The sequence below is a fragment of the Prorops nasuta genome, unplaced genomic scaffold, assembly GCF_024137725.1.
Source record: "Prorops nasuta isolate Cenicafe-Biocafe unplaced genomic scaffold, Cenicafe_Pnas_1.2 PNAS00006, whole genome shotgun sequence".
In the NCBI taxonomy this organism is placed as follows: domain Eukaryota; kingdom Metazoa; phylum Arthropoda; class Insecta; order Hymenoptera; family Bethylidae; genus Prorops; species Prorops nasuta.
The window spans coordinates 1,709,425-1,726,064 of NW_027116803.1; the positions used below are offsets into that span (position 1 = coordinate 1,709,425).

General features: G+C 34.1%; 2 protein-coding genes across 4 annotated transcripts; one reads left to right on the top strand and one right to left on the bottom strand.

Annotated features, from left to right (window-relative positions):
• The first annotated feature begins 107 nt into the window (after window positions 1–107).
• On the top strand, window positions 108–9,176 carry DNApol-epsilon255 (DNA polymerase epsilon catalytic subunit 1). 3 transcript variants are annotated; one of them, XM_066728441.1, is made up of 27 exons: window positions 108–211; window positions 292–412; window positions 492–710; window positions 774–1,000; window positions 1,074–1,314; window positions 1,391–1,707; window positions 1,787–2,033; window positions 2,096–2,648; window positions 2,721–3,162; window positions 3,240–3,477; window positions 3,552–3,905; window positions 3,991–4,205; window positions 4,281–4,464; window positions 4,534–4,863; window positions 4,938–5,156; window positions 5,230–5,465; window positions 5,537–5,741; window positions 5,800–5,972; window positions 6,053–6,222; window positions 6,293–6,629; window positions 6,724–6,913; window positions 6,985–7,148; window positions 7,225–7,513; window positions 7,585–7,680; window positions 7,747–8,018; window positions 8,088–8,432; window positions 8,506–9,176. In XM_066728441.1, exons 1-27 carry the CDS (start codon window positions 129–131, stop codon window positions 8,813–8,815), a joined length of 6,777 nt encoding a protein of 2,258 aa, XP_066584538.1. In that variant the 5' UTR covers window positions 108–128; the 3' UTR covers window positions 8,816–9,176. The 3 variants fall into 3 exon arrangements, 2 of the variants coding, with proteins under 2 accessions (XP_066584538.1, XP_066584539.1); XM_066728442.1 differs by lacking the exons at window positions 8,088–8,432; window positions 8,506–9,176 and having other exon boundaries at window positions 7,732–7,852; XR_010822765.1 differs by lacking the exons at window positions 7,585–7,680; window positions 7,747–8,018; window positions 8,088–8,432; window positions 8,506–9,176 and having other exon boundaries at window positions 6,724–6,917; window positions 7,225–7,361.
• Window positions 9,001–10,388, bottom strand: LOC136774594 (ATP synthase-coupling factor 6, mitochondrial-like). Its single transcript, XM_066729002.1, has 4 exons — window positions 10,317–10,388; window positions 9,493–9,638; window positions 9,242–9,372; window positions 9,001–9,175 (listed from the first exon to the last, which is right to left on the bottom strand). The coding sequence occupies exons 1-4, from the start codon at window positions 10,386–10,388 to the stop codon at window positions 9,138–9,140; spliced, it is 387 nt and encodes a 128-aa protein (XP_066585099.1). The 3' UTR covers window positions 9,001–9,137.
• Between the last annotated feature and the right edge of the window lie 6,252 nt (window positions 10,389–16,640).

A 16,640-nucleotide genomic window follows, 5' to 3' on the forward strand; every position in this document is an offset into this window, starting at 1 on the left:
TGTTGGCCTTCCTGCCCACAGCACTCGTAGAGCTGTAGTTTTTGGCGGGAAAAATACTAGCTCGCAAATCACGATTCAACTTATGTCATGTATTATTGTTCATTTATTCTATAGTTATCGAAGTAACAATGTTCTTAAAAAATACTGGAAGATTTCGTTCTGATAGGGCTAAAGATCGACCGAGTGACAATCAAAATGAAGCTTCTTCAGGGTTCTTACTTTATTAACTAACATTTTTTATAATTGTTGTCAAGTAAGGCTTAATCTTAATTAGATGTATTCATTTTTCAGCGAGACTTCAGTGGGAAGATTAACACAAGTAAATGAAAATATAAGAGTTGATAGTTTATACGGATTTCATAGAGTTACGGATGTTAAAGAAAGGACAGGATTTTTAATTAATATGCATGCGGTATTATACTTCATTGTTGTCATTAATGTTATACTATCACTACTATAAATATTATTGTTGTTAACGCTTTTTTCAACAGACTGAAATTATGGAAGATGACAAGTTGTTGATGAGTGGAATAGATTATTATTTTTTGGAAGAAGATGGTAACAGATTTAAAATATCACTGCCATATCGTCCTTATTTTTATATCCTATGTAGAAAGGGAACAGTTGAAGAAGTATCTACATTTCTGTTAAAAAAATATAATTTATTACAAATTAAGCTTGAAGCTATGAATAAGGAAGATTTAGATCTGGTAATAAGAGTACTTTAATCTTACAAATTTATTTTATTTAAAATAATAATTAATTTTTTTTAGCCAAATCATTTGCTAGGCTTAAAACAAAAATATTTAAAATTATCATTCATTAATAATAATGATTTAAAAAAAGTGAGACGGGAAATTATGAGTTCTGTGAAAGCAAATAAAGAAAGAGAGAGAGCTCATACATATTACTCAGATATGCTATCAGCAGCATTAAATCCAAATCAACATCAAGATGGGAAAAAAATTGTTGATCACATGGATAATATATTGGATATCAGGTATAAAATATAGCTACAATATGTTTATATTAACATGAAATATTATTTTAATCATATTATTTCAAAATTATAGAGAGTATGATGTTCCACATCATATAAGAATATCTATTGATAAGAAAATATTTTGTGGTGCTTGGTATTTAGTAAAAACCATGGGAAATGATTTACCAATTATTACAAGAAGAGAAGATATCATAGAACCACCAGAACCTATTGTGCTGGCTTATGACATTGAAACGACTAAGCTACCATTAAAATTTCCTGATGCCAATACTGATCAGATTATGATGATTTCATATATGATCGATGGCCAGGTATTGTAGTTTGTTTCTATAATTATATTCAGTATTTATATTTATTATAATGCATAGTACAATATTTCTTTAATAGGGATATCTCATAACGAACAGAGAAATTATTTCATCAGATATAGAAGATTTTGAGTATACACCAAAACCAGAGTTTGAAGGTTCATTCATTATTTTTAATGAACCAAACGAAAAACGGACAATAGCCAGATTTTTTGATCATATACATAAAATAAAACCTCATATATTTGTAACTTACAATGGAGATTTTTTTGATTGGCCTTTTGTGGAAACTAGAGCAGCATTTCATAATATGGATATGAAGCAGAGAATTGGTTTTGCACAAGATAAGGATGGAGTCTATACTAGCAGACCGGCAATTCATATGGATTGTTTATGGTAAAAGACAAAAGCAAGTAATATTTTATAAAGTACAAGAGTGATAAAAAATTAATATCTGTTTTGTTGTATGAAATAGCTGGGTAAAACGAGATTCTTATCTTCCTGTTGGATCGCAAAATTTAAAAGCTGTAGCTAAAGCAAAACTAAGATATGATCCAGTGGAATTAGATCCCGAGGACATGTGCAGATTAGCTGTTGAAGAGCCGCAAACTCTTGCCAATTATTCAGTTTCTGATGCAGTGGCTACCTATTATCTTTATCAAAAATATGTTCATCCTTTCATATTTGCTTTATGCACTATTATACCTATGGAGCCCGACGAAGTACGTGTATTTAATACTGGTGTTTTATTGATATATTACAGTAATTTTTATAAATATTATAGGTACTTAGAAAAGGCTCTGGCACGCTTTGCGAATCCTTGCTTATGGTAGAAGCATTTCACGCTAACATTATATTCCCAAATAAATTTGAAACAGAATTGAATAAATTAACAAAAGATGGACATGTATTAGACCAAGAAACTTATGTGGGTGGACATGTAGAGGCACTAGAGTGTGGTGTTTTTAGAGCCGATATACCCTGTCGCTTCAAAATTGTACCTAGTGCAGTAGATGAGTTAATTTCTGGTATAAAAAGTGCTTTGACATATGCTATTCAAGAAGAAGAGAAAGTACCACTAGAAATGGTAGAAAATTTTGATGAAATAACAGAAGAAATTAAAGAAAAATTAATAGCTTTAAAAAATCAGCCTTTGAGATTGGAAAATCCTGTTATATATCACTTAGATGTTGGCGCTATGTACCCTAATATTATTCTAACTAACAGGCTACAGCCATCAGCCATGGTAAATGAAAAAGTTTGTGCAGCTTGTGACTATAACAGACCTAATGCTATTTGTCAAAGAAATATGCAGTGGATGTGGAGAGGAGATTATTGTAAGTATACAATTTTTCTATATAGGCAAATAATATTTCAATAGTATATGACTGAAAAATTACATTTTTCAGTGGCTGCTAGTTTAGGAGAGTATCAGAGAATACAGCAACAACTGGAAACTGAAAAATTTCCTTCTGTGTTCCCTGGTGGTCCTAAAAGAGCTTTTCATGAATTAAGTAAGCAAGAACGAGCTACATATGAAAAGAAAAGATTGACAGAGTATTGCCGAAAAGCATATAAAAAAATTAAAATCACTAGATCAGAAGAAAGAACACAAACAGTGTGTCAAAAAGAAAATTCCTTTTATGTTGATACTGTGAGAGCTTTCAGGGATAGAAGATACGAGTACAAATCATTGACTAAAGTAGCAAAACAACAGGTAGCTGCAGCTGTTGCAAAAAATGATGCAGCTGATATAAAATCTGCTAAAAGCAGAGAAGTTTTATATGATTCTTTACAACTTGCTCATAAATGTATTCTTAATTCTTTTTATGGATATGTCATGCGAAAAGGGTAACAAAATTGTAGTCATTAACAATAATATGTAATTAATTCAGTAGTTTCTACTCTATCAATTAATTATATTACAGATCACGATGGTATAGCATGGAAATGGGAGGTATTGTATGTTATACAGGGGCACACATTATTATGAAAGCTAGAGAAATTATAGAACAAATTGGTCGTCCTTTAGAGTTAGATACGGATGGTATTTGGTGTGTATTGCCTGCATCATTCCCTGATAATGTAATAGTAAAAACGACTCATCCAAAAAAGTCAAAACTTACTATCTCTTATCCAAATACTGTTCTCAATTACATGGTGAAAGTAAGAATACTAATAGATTGTTTCAATGCCGTCATCAAATAAAATGAATTTAACGGTCTTAATCATTATTTCAGGATCAATTTACTAATCATGTATATCACGAACTCACTGACCCTGAAAATTTGACCTATACTGTAAGAAGCGAGAATTCGATTTTCTTTGAAGTAGATGGTCCATATCTCGCTATGGTTTTACCAGCTGCAAAAGAGGAAGGAAAGAGACTAAAGAAGAGGTACGCGGTATTTAATTTTGATGGAAGTCTAGCTGAGCTGAAAGGTTTTGAAGTAAAAAGAAGAGGCGAACTTCAATTGATAAAAATTTTTCAATCGTCTGTATTCGAATCTTTCTTGAAAGGTAAAACATTAGAAGAATGCTACGCTTCCGTAGCTAAAGATGCCGACTACTGGTTAGATATTTTATATAGTAAAGTAAGTACACTCAGTATTGCAGATAAATCAAGATTATAATTTAAAAATGGAATATATTGTTATAAGTAATTATTTACATTGTTAGTGCATAGATATACCTGATTCTGAATTATTTGAGCTCATTTCTGAAAATAAATCTATGTCTCGAAAATTGGAAGATTATGGCTCGCAAAAATCTACATCCATTTCTACAGCAAAAAGATTAGCAGAATTCTTAGGAGATCAAATGGTAAAAAATGCAGGTTTAGCATGCAAATATATAATAGCTAATAGGCCACATGGTGCGCCAGTTACTGAACGGTAAGTTTAATACTTTCTAATTTTAATAAATCTCAATTTTTATAAAAATTCTCAGAATATTATAATCTATTTCAGAGCTATACCGTTAGCTATTTTCCAATCAGAACCAGCGATTAAAAGACATTATTTGCGAAAATGGTTAAAAGATCCAAGCCTACAAGATGATGACATCAGAACCATTTTAGACTGGAACTATTATGTTGAAAGGCTTGGTAGTACTATTCAAAAAATTATCACAATACCTGCTGCGATGCAAGGGGTAAAATCAATTTAAATTTAAATAAAATATATTCAATTCTTGGCTATTTGTAAATATTATCTATTTTAGCTCGCCAACCCAGTGCCTAGAATTAAGCATCCGGATTGGTTGCACAAAAAAGTAATGGAAAAGAATGCGACGCATAAACAGAAAAAGATTACTGATATATTTAAGAGAGAAGAAAGGCCTGTGGTACAAAATAGTGACAGTGACAGCAGTTTGAATATAACAAATATTAGCGATATTGAAGATATGGCTGGCCCTAGCTCCTCTGAATTTAAGAGACCTATGGTAACAGTAACTAAAAGAAAGAGAGAGACCGCGGATGAAGATGAAACGAATATTAATAAAAGTTGGAGAGATGTCTTAGGATCTCCTCCGCCTATGGGAAAAACAAAAGTAGTGTTTCCTTTATTAAGCTGTTTTACCGCACGACTATAATTATTTATACCCAACAACTTTTCTTTTCATAGAGTGAAAGACTAATATGGTTGGAATTTCATAAGAAAAAATGGGCTTTCCAAGCCAAACAAAGGGGTCGATGTCATATTAATAAGAAAAGCAAAACTATGTCTAAAAACAAAGAAAGCTTTGGACGTGGTATTATAAGAAATACTAAGACGTCCAGTTTAAGCGGATTTTTAAGAAATGCACAGAAAAGACTATTTGATACTCCTTGGCAGATTATTCAAGTATTATTCGAAACTTTTATCATCGAAATTAAATTAAAGATACTTAATAAAGTTAATTTTATTCATATTGCAGTTGTCCCCAGCAAACGAACCTGGCATGTTTTATATTTGGGTACTTGTTGGACAAAATTTACAACGATTGCGACTTATAGTACCACGCATATTTTATGTCAATTCAAGAAAAGCTCGACCTGATCCCAAACCAACAGAGCAGTGGAAAAAATGTTTGAGAATTTTACCACGTTCACGACCTGTTTTTAACTTGTATCAGTATACAGTTTCGGAAGCTCAATACCAAAATCATTACCAGTAATAAATATCCCTTATTAGATCTTTCTTTACAAATGTTAAAATTGATAAAAATTTAATTCGTTTTTAAGAGGTGTAATGGAAGATTTGACCAAGCCTGAAATCGAAGGGATATATGAGACACAGATGTCACTGGAATTTAGAGCAATCCTTCAAATTGGATGTGTTTGCATGGTGGATCAAAAATCTGCGCGTACAATGACTGACGGATCAGACACTTTCTTATTAGACCAGCTACAAATTAAAAGTTTTGCTGAACAACCATATCTGAAGGAGGTAACAGTCATGCAAATCAATTATATGGATAATATTTAATGATAAATATATGTTCTAGACTACTGTTAAGTATATTTTTCTGTATCATCATTGGAGTTCTAATCAACAGCGTGCTATATGGGGATTATTTTTAAGCCCAATAAAAAAAGCTCATGTCTTTGCATTGGACTCTGTTGTATCAAATCAAATTCCTAATATGAACGCACTGTATACGCAAGAAAGAAATACAGTGTAAGAATTATTTTGGAAATAATACAAACTAATTTTGTGTACAAAGGTATTTACAATAATGTGAATGAATTTGGTTTTAGTATAACTCAAAGTGGAGAGGAAAAATTAAAATCATTTCCTGATACTATGCAATTTATTGTAAAAGCTGAAAAAAATCTACAACATCTTTACAAAGCTCTACAAGCAACATTAAAAGCTTACAAAAATGAAGGGCATAATGCAACAATTCTTATTATACAAACTGCAATAGGTAAACATATTTTTTATTAGCCATATCAAAATCAATATGCAATTATTTAACTCATTTAATTCATTTATAGATGTTCAAACGCTGGTAACAGAAATGCCAATACTGAATGAATTTCCAATAGTGAATACATACATACAAGATATTGAAAATTTATATAGCGTATTTGATTGGCAAAGAGTAGGTACCAAAATGATGATGAGGCATTACCTAAAAAGTCAGCAAATGGTTGAATTGTTGATAGAACAAGCTCGATACTTTCATGCTCCTATAGGAAATATCCCAGCAGATCCAACTGTTTTTGGCGCGGATTTATTTTATGCTAGACATTTAACTAAAAATAATTTTGTTCTATGGTGCTCTTCAACTGAGAGGCCAGACTTGGGTGGTAATGAAAATGATGATAACAGGTGAAATTAATTCTTATAAATATTTATAAAATTTTCTTATACCATAGCTTGTTTTGAATACATTTTTCATAGCTTTATTGTGTTTATACTCTAGACTATTAACTGATTTTGAGGAGAGCTCCAATTGCGCTGCAAATAATGCTGGCACATATTCCAGTGTGTGTATAGAGCTAGACATAGAGAGTTTGGCAGTTAATACTCTATTACAGTATCAGCACGTTAACGACATAGATGGTACTTCGTCTTTCGTTGCTTTTCATAATGTTCCGCAAGCTTCCCTTCAAGCAAGTATAATTATACATATTTAAAACTCGTAAAAGAAAATTCATTTTTTAGTAAATTAATTTTGATATAGGATATGGTTACTGGCGATGCAAATGCAATTATACCAAGCTACGATGAAACTGCAATTTGTAGTGCAGCTTTTAAGATTCTACGTAGTATGGTAAGCTCGTGGCTTCGGGATGTCTCAATTTATAAAAATGTTTTTGCCGACCATCAGATAATTCATTTTTGCCGGTATGACAACAATCAAAAGAGAAATGTTGAGAGGAGATGCATTCGTTATTTTGCTTTATTGTTGTTATATTTGTAGATGGTTACGTTCACCAAATGCGCTGTTATACGACCCCGCTTTACGGAGAACCTTACATACTTATATGAAGAAGTTGTTTATACAATTAATGGCTGAATTTAAAACCCTTGGCTCTATCATAGTGTATGCCAATTTTAATAAAATTATTTTATGCACTAAGAAAAGAGCTGTAACCGATGCTTTGGGATATATGGACTTTGTTGTACAGACTATACGTAATAAGGAGCTTTTCCACAGCATTGAAATATCTTGTGAGCAATGCTGGAACTATTTAATTTGGCTTGATCTCGTAAGTGGAGACTATTATTTTATGATTAATTTATATTTTGCTTATAAATAATAATGCATAATTTCCCTCAGCACAATCATGCTGGTATCAAAGGAAAGTTACCAAACGCAACAGAAATCGAAGAAAACGCAACTGATAATGAGAATGATGAAGATGATGATGATACGGTAGGAAAAAAGTAATGGGTTTTATATAATATAAGCAAGCATTAATTTTAGAAGGATTAATTTTAGCCGGAAATTATAATGAATTGGAATTTGATGGAGATTTTGCCTCAAGAAGCAGCTTGTAGAGCCAGTTTTAGTGCTATAATTGCTGGATATATCAGTGCAGTTTATCAATGTATGTGTGAAAGAGAACAAGCTAACACCACCATCAGACCCAGAAGAAGACGAAGTAGTCTGAGTCAATCTCTTACAGCACCACTTGGATTGGGAGCTTTGGAAAATACAGCTGAATTTGTTAAACAACTAATAAGTAGTGATATGTCACAAAAACTTTTTCAGTAATGTTTTGTTCCTTTATCTTATAAGAGTTTTTGAATAGCATAATATAAATTACAACACTTTTTCAGGATTGTGCAAAAAATTCATATGAAGTTACCAGAAAAAATATTGACTCTGAATGAACATCCAAATGTGGACTTCGATGGTCATGAATCTAAAAAAATTATTCCTGCTTTGGAATTAATAAAAGCAATTTGTAAGATTTTATCTCTTGACAAGGAAGTAGAAAATGAGGTCTATACGTTGAAAACGAATATGTTGAGACTGATCAGAATAGGAAGTTTCAGCGACGTTGTTGAATGGAAAGATCCTTGTATATCTTTTGTTCTACCTGAAGTAATATGCAAAGTATGCAATCATACAAGAGATATAGATTTATGCAAGGATAATAACTATAACATTGAAAATAATGTGTGAGTATATTCAGAGATAATAAAGAACTAATGACATAGTTATTCAAACTACTAATTAATTATTATACTACAGATATACATGGATTTGTCCTTTTTGTCAAACAAATTATGACAACACTGAAATTGAATTTTTATTAGTAGATACATTGAGTAGGAAAAGTATGGGCTACACATTACAAGATTTGCAATGTACAAAGTGCCAAGAAATTAAAAGAGAAAATTTAAATGAAAGATGTTCATGTTCAGGTGAATACAAAACTACAATGGCTAAAAGAGATATAGTTAAGCTTATTAAAATATGCAAATCAATATCAAAAAAATGTAACATGCACATATTAGCAGAAATGACAGAAAATACAGGACTTTTATCAATTTCAACATAATTTACACATACTTTAATAAATTTTGTCAGTAAATCTTTTTACAGAAATTATTTTCATCAATCCTGGAGTACTTTCAAGTTAATAGCACAGTGTCAGATTGCATGCTTGATTAATGAGAACAAATGAAAATTGAACTCTAATTTAAATATAACATCCATTTTGGTCTTTAATAATCCAGCGTGATGTGATGCCAGATATACTCAAAATTTTATTCCTACTTAAATATAATTGTTTATATTATCATATTTAATATGTAATACATTTTAGAAGATTTTAATTATAATAAGCTACATCAATTGCATATTGTAAGTTATTTATAAGTTTACTGAGGTTGTGTAACCTCTACTTCCACTTTTGGGTCTGAAAATTTTTAAGTATTATAAGTATTAATTATATGAAATCAATCATTGCAATCATTATACCAACCAGTAAAAGTGAATTTTGGGAATTCACTCATATTAATACCAGGTCCTCCACCATACTGTTTTGCAACTTTCTCTAATTCAGCAGCTCTTTCTCTTTCAATTCCTGGAGTTGGATCAACCAATTTTGAGTCACTGAAAATAAAAACTTTTATATTTTGTTGTTAGTTTCAAGAAAAATAATAGTAAATATACTTTCATTAAACAAAATAATTTAATGGAAATCACTTATAATTTCTTAAAAAAAAAACGTACCCGCCCTTGGATCTGTATTCCTTTATTTTATCAAGAAACAATTGTTGTATCGGGTCACTAGCTTTCTGTAATATAGGAGCAGAAATGCCTATATTACGTTTAACGATTGTTGAAACGGAAGGAATTGTTAACCTTAGCATCTTTAACTAAAAAGAAGTTAGATATGTAAGCTGTTTATTATAATTATAATAAGTTTGATAAAAACAATATATGAATAACATAAAATTATTGGATAATAATATTTAAATTATTTTCTGTTATATTTTAATTACGTAATGTGTGAAAAATGTATACATAATAAGTAGGTTAGAAAAAAGTTGAAGTTTAAAAATGTGTACTATTGAAAAAATACCATAGTCATTCAAAAAAATCTAAATATTTTCTTTGCATGAGAGTATAATGAATATATAAGTATAATTTTGAATTATATTAAAAACTTACTTTATATTATCAATACGACAAAAAGAAATTTCTCAGGTTTATTAACCTTGCGCTTGCGCTGTGCTCGCAGTGCTCGTCGTGCCGTTGTTGAGTTGTTGACTAGCTGCGGGCGCTGCGGTCAGCTGCGGCCTGCGATTAGCTGCGACTCTGCGATCGAGTTGCAACTTTGCTTGCGACTTGCGAGTGCGACTTGCGCTAGGGGCGTATTCCACTTTAAGGCTCAAAACGCTCATAATGTCTCATGATGTAATAGTTCACGTTACACGTATTATATATTATGGGCGTTATTGGCCTTAAGTGGAATACGCCCCTAGGTTGCGATTTTACAATTGATTACGATTTACGATCTACGACTTAAGCCCGCCTTCACTGAACAGTGATACCAAACTACCAAGATCAATAGGCGCGTTACCAGAGATGAAACGGGACCTCGCATGAGCAATCTCCCGTTTCATCTCTGACGTTACACGTTTGTATAGATTTTTAGCGCTTTAAGTGTGCATATGCATGTATTGTATGTACATATATACATACATACCGCAGCCTTATAGTAATCGCCAGGAATAGCTTTTCCTAATTTTCCGATGCATTTAGGAACCACTCTGAAAAGACACCAGCGCTCTTTAGGGTCAATTCGACCAAGTAGGCTAGAGCCCAAGTCAGACTTAAGTTGGTATAGTTAATGTGATGGGGACTATACCAACTTAAGTCAGACGGGCTCTAGCCTACTTGGTCGAATTGACCCTTACTAAGCGCGCTTATGTAAGGCTGCGGTCCAATACATGTAAGTATATGCACACTTAAAGCGCTAAAAATCTATAACTAATGTAACGTAAACTATATACTCTGTGCGTTTTATGCGCGAATCGGACCGCAGCTTAAGGGTGAGGTTCACCAAGCCGGGTTAACTTAACCCAGAGTTAAAGTGGCATAGTTAATGTAACGGGAACTATACTACTTAAACTTAACCCAGATTTAAAGTGGTATAGTTCCCGTTACATTAACTATACCACTTTAACTCTGGGTTAAGTTAACCCGACTTGGTAGGGTCCACCCTCATTCTTGCTTACCTCGTATAACAGTGGGAAATTAAATCGTTTGTAGCTCAGGCCTCAGGTAGTGTAGTATACACAATGGGAAATTGAATCATGTGTGCTTTCAGCTATAGTGTAGTATATCATTTTTTATGTAAAGTACAGAGTAAAGTTAGCCAAATTGTAAAAGAACCAATTTCCCGCTGTAGAGTGGTACATTAACCGAGCAACACACGCGCGTGATTCAATTTTCCATTATACACTATCTCTATTTAGTTTAATGCCAATTAGGAAGCTTTAAAAGTTAAATGTTGTAGAAATAAAACTAAACTCAGATTTATTAAAGTAAGAACCTAGTATTATTAGATAATCCTAGCTAGACGTTTGGCTTCAATCTAGGGTTTTGTTTCTGGCGCTGAAAGTTTAAGATATAGTAAAGTAAATTAAAGCGCTAAGCTACTGAACAATATATACTAAAATCGAGTCTTATTAAGGGTGCAATTTTTATTATATTTTATTCATTTCATATTCCGATATTAATTTGAAAATTACAAAAACAGCACCAAAAATTGAAGTATCTAAATGAGAGTTTCCGTTGGTCAAACTCATAAAGCTGATTGAAAAGGGTATTGTCTCGACTTATCAGCTAAACTAAGCCGGTAGTATAAGTGAATCATAATTTTATTATTTTAGATACTCAAAAATTAAAAAAATAAACAGAAATATATTCCTGCATGGATTAAATAATTTAATTTAACCCGGGAATGAAAACTATAGTATAGTTAAGTTGTGGTGTGCTCTTGGCACTTCTACAAGATTCCCAAAGACCAGAAAATGAATTCGAATCATTTACTAGTCGGAACAGATCTTGTAGAAGTGAGCCCCCCCACCACGACAAGGTGGCACACCGTCGGGGAGGGAGGCGGCGCCGCCTCACCTGAAACAAAAAGACAACAAAAATATACTTGAAAAAACGAGTATTCAACCCGAAATGTGGAAGGATTTTCAAGGAAAATATTTCCACATTTCAGATTCTAATTGGGAATTTCAAGGACAGACAAAGATATAAATTAATAAAACATGCTACTAAAAGTGAATGAACAGAGATGCTAACGAAATTGTTACTTCTTTCCAGCGTTTAGTTGAGAAGCTTCCTCCTCTCGAGTGTGAATGTTAATTCACACAAAGGTCGACCGGATCATGACTGATACTCTCCTCAGTGACTAATTACCCTTACTTTCTTTGTCCCTTGGTGTGGATCCGAGTTGTCACACGAAGAACTACTACGTCGAGGAAACGATTTACACATCAATAAAGATGGACCCCTATTAGGTGAACTTAATGAGCCAACATCAAGAGTCCACAAGGATAAAGTAAGTAAGGGTTGATAGTCACTGAAGGAGGATCAGCCCGAGCCAGTTGACACTCGAGAGTCCACTTATCAATAAACATCTGTACTCGAATTAACAAAGAAAGGAAATAATAAAACTAAATTTGCCTATCCTTGAAATTATTTAAATAAATGGGGACTTAAGTAAACGGACAGTGATTATTCCCTACTCCTTGGTAGCCTTGCCCTATAATTGTTCCACCTAAAACATAAAATAAATTAAACAAGCATGAGAAATAGGAAAAGAAATTATTTGCCTGTACGTCCTGCTCCGACGATGTCCCGATTCCAAGTGACGGTTTGTCTTGGTCCAACCCAGAGTGGCAATGGCGCATGATTGGTGCCGACTCGTGTTGGATTTATGTCGATATTGGACAATGTGGTCAATATCCATGGCCCTCTCCCGCTACAACTGAAACAGAAAGAAAACAAAAATAAATTTGAAAAAACGAGTATTCAACCCGAAATGTGGAAGGATTTTCAAGGAAAATATTTCCACATTTCAGATTCTAATTGGGAATTTCAAGGACAGACAAAGATATAAATTAATAAAGCATGCTACTAAAAGAGAATGAACAGAGATGCTAACGAAATTGTTACTTCTTTCCAGCGTTTAGTTGAGAAGCTTCCTCCTCTCGAGTGTGAATGTTAATTCACACAAAGGTCGACCGGATCATGACTGATACTCTCCTCAGTGATTAATTACCCTTACTTTCTTTGTCCCTTGGTGTGGATCCGAGTTGTCACACGAAGAACTACTACGTCGAGGAAACGATTTACACATCAATAAAGATGGACCCCTATTAGGTGAACTTAATGAGCCAACATCGAGAGTCCACAAGGATAAAGTAAGTAAGGGTTGATAGTCACTGAAGGAGGATCAGCCCGAGCCAGTTGACACTCGAGAGTCCACTTATCAATAAACATCTGTACTCGAATTAACAAAGAAAGGAAATATTAAAACTAAATTTGCCTATCCTTGAAATTATTTAAATAAATGGGGACTTAAGTAAACGGACAGTGTTTATTCCCTACTCCTTGGTAGCCTTGCCCTATAATTGTCCCACCTAAAACATAAAATAAATTAAACAAGCATGAGAAATAGGAAAAGAAATTATTTGCCTGTACGTCCTGCTCCGACGATGTCCCGATTCCAAGTGACGGTTTGTCTTGGTCCAACCCAGAGTGGCAATGGCGCATGATTGGTGCCGACTCGTGTTGGATTTATGTCGATATTGGACAATGTGGTCAATATCCATGGCCCTCTCCCGCTACAACTGAAACAAAAAGACAACAAAAATAAATTTGAAAAAACGAGTATTCAACCCGAAATGTGGAAGGATTTTCAAGGAAAATATTTCCACATTTCAGATTCTAATTGGGAATTTCAAGGACAGACAAAGATATAAATTAATAAAACATGCTACTAAAAGTGAATGAACAGAGATGCTAACGAAATTGTTACTTCTTTCCAGCGTTTAGTTGAGAAGCTTCCTCCTCTCGAGTGTGAATGTTAATTCACACAAAGGTCGACCGGATCATGACTGATACTCTCCTCAGTGACTAATTACCCTTACTTTCTTTGTCCCTTGGTGTGGATCCGAGTTGTCACACGAAGAACTACTACGTCGAGGAAACGATTTACACATCAATAAAGATGGACCCCTATTAGGTGAACTTAATGAGCCAACATCAAGAGTCCACAAGGATAAAGTAAGTAAGGGTTGATAGTCACTGAAGGAGGATCAGCCCGAGCCAGTTGACACTCGAGAGTCCACTTATCAATAAACATCTGTACTCGAATTAACAAAGAAAGGAAATAATAAAACTAAATTTGCCTATCCTTGAAATTATTTAAATAAATGGGGACTTAAGTAAACGGACAGTGATTATTCCCTACTCCTTGGTAGCCTTGCCCTATAATTGTCCCACCTAAAACATAAAATAAATTAAACAAGCATGAGAAATAGGAAAAGAAATTATTTGCCTGTACGTCCTGCTCCGACGATGTCCCGATTCCAAGTGACGGTTTGTCTTGGTCCAACCCAGAGTGGCAATGGCGCATGATTGGTGCCGACTCGTGTTGGATTTATGTCGATATTGGACAATGTGGTCAATATCCATGGCCCTCTCCCGCTACAACTGAAACAGAAAGAAAACAAAAATAAATTTGAAAAAACGAGTATTCAACCCGAAATGTGGAAGGATTTTCAAGGAAAATATTTCCACATTTCAGATTCTAATTGGGAATTTCAAGGACAGACAAAGATATAAATTAATAAAGCATGCTACTAAAAGTGAATGAACAGAGATGCTAACGAAATTGTTACTTCTTTCCAGCGTTTAGTTGAGAAGCTTCCTCCTCTCGAGTGTGAATGTTAATTCACACAAAGGTCGACCAGATCATGACTGATACTCTCCTCAGTGACTAATTACCCTTACTTTCTTTGTCCCTTGGTGTGGATCCGAGTTGTCACACGAAGAACTACTACGTCGAGGAAACGATTTACACATCAATAAAGATGGACCCCTATTAGGTGAACTTAATGAGCCAACATCGAGAGTCCACAAGGATAAAGTAAGTAAGGGTTGATAGTCACTGAAGGAGGATCAGCCCGAGCCAGTTGACACTCGAGAGTCCACTTATCAATAAACATCTGCACTCGAATTAACAAAGAAAGGAAATAATAAAACTAAATTTGCCTATCCTTGAAATTATTTAAATAAATGGGGACTTAAGTAAACGGACAGTGTTTACTCCCTACTCCATGGTAGCCTTGCCCTATAATTGTCCCACCTAAAACATAAAATAAATTAAACAAGCATGAGAAATAGGAAAAGAAATTATTTGCCTGTACGTCCTCCCCCGACGACGGCTCGATTCCGAATGACGGTTTGCCTTTCTCCAACCAAGGGAGAAAATGGTACAGGGTTGGTTTCGATTCGTTATCGAATTTATATCGATATTGGACAATTTTGCCACTAGGAATAGTCCTCTTCCGCTCCACCTGAAAAAAATAAATGTTAGTACAATTTGAAAAAACGAGAATTTAACCTGAAATATGGAAGGATTTTCAAGGAAAATATTTCCGTATTTCAGTTTATAATTAGGAATTTCAAGAACTGGCAAAAATGGTATTTTATACAAAGATTCTACCAAAAATATATGAATAAAAAAAAAGAGAAAATTGTATTTGATTCTAGTTATTAATTGAGAAACTTCTTTCTCTCAAGAGAGTGAACGTTAATTCGATTAAGATGTACTTTCATTAGTTGAACTGGAAATGTGAGAAGAAAGAATCTCCGTGGAGAATGATGTTGAGGTGATTCCCTTTATTTTAAAAGGAAATAAGAAATCTGAAAATGATAACCCGCCTAATACGGAAAACTATATTGCCTACTTAATTCGCAAAGCTAAAGAGCCTACATATGTACAACGCAAATCTAAACCTAAATGAAATACAGAATATACACGCAAAATAGAGATAGACGCAATAGAGGATCAGAAATAACATGAAAAACAAAAACAAGAAATGATTTTAACCGAAGAAGGACCAATTGCTATCTAACGGTAGATTTTCGGTCATTCATCAGTTAACAAGAAAAATTTCCACGGATTTATCCTGTGGAACTCACTCATTCGGTGAATTCCTAGCCATAATCCATACATATTCTGCGATAATACCGACGATGGGGATATCGTTGTTGTTGGCGGTCATAATGAAGATGGAGGTGACGACGCTGATGTTATTCACTCGCGAAAAACTGATATTTAAGCGATACTACGCGACGCGTTTTGTTTTTAACGTACACTACGGGGGAGAACCGCACTACCCGACGGGTACTTCTCGATTGACACTACGAAACTCGGATTTTTCAAACGGCACTGCGCGACGCGATTTGTTTTTAATGTACACTACGCGGGACAACCGCACTCCGCAACGGACACTTCTCGACTGGCACTACAAAGCTCGGAATTTTTAAACGGCACTACGCGACGCGATTTTTTTTAATGTACACTATGCGGGACAACCGCACTCCGCGACGAACACTTCTCGACTGACACTACGAAACTCGGATTTTTCAAACGGCACTGCGCGAAGCGATTTTTATTTTAGTATACTACGCGGGACAACCGCACTCCGCGACAAACACTTCTCGACTGACACTACGAAGCTCGGATTTTTCAAACGGCACTGCGCGACGCGATTTGTTTATAATGTACACTACGCGGGCCAACCGCACTCCGCGACGAACACTTCTCAACTGACACTATGATACTC

Bases quoted from the DNA above. Each gene is read 5' to 3' on its own strand.
- DNApol-epsilon255 (XM_066728441.1), top strand. From the start codon at position 129: ATGTTCTTAAAAAATACTGGAAGATTTCGTTCTGATAGGGCTAAAGAT. The intron at 3,163-3,239 runs GTAACAAAATTG...ATTATATTACAG, and splicing joins GGATATGTCATGCGAAAAGG to ATCACGATGGTATAGCATGG. The intron at 8,019-8,087 runs GTAATGTTTTGT...ACACTTTTTCAG, and splicing joins ATGTCACAAAAACTTTTTCA to GATTGTGCAAAAAATTCATA.
- LOC136774594 (XM_066729002.1), bottom strand. From the start codon at position 10,388: ATGAAACGGGAGATTGCTCATGCGAGGTCCCGTTTCATCTCTGGTAAC. The intron at 9,373-9,492 runs GTACGTTTTTTT...TTTTATTTTCAG, and splicing joins GAATACAGATCCAAGGGCGG to TGACTCAAAATTGGTTGATC. The intron at 9,176-9,241 runs GTTGGTATAATG...AAAAATTTTCAG, and splicing joins CCCAAAATTCACTTTTACTG to ACCCAAAAGTGGAAGTAGAG.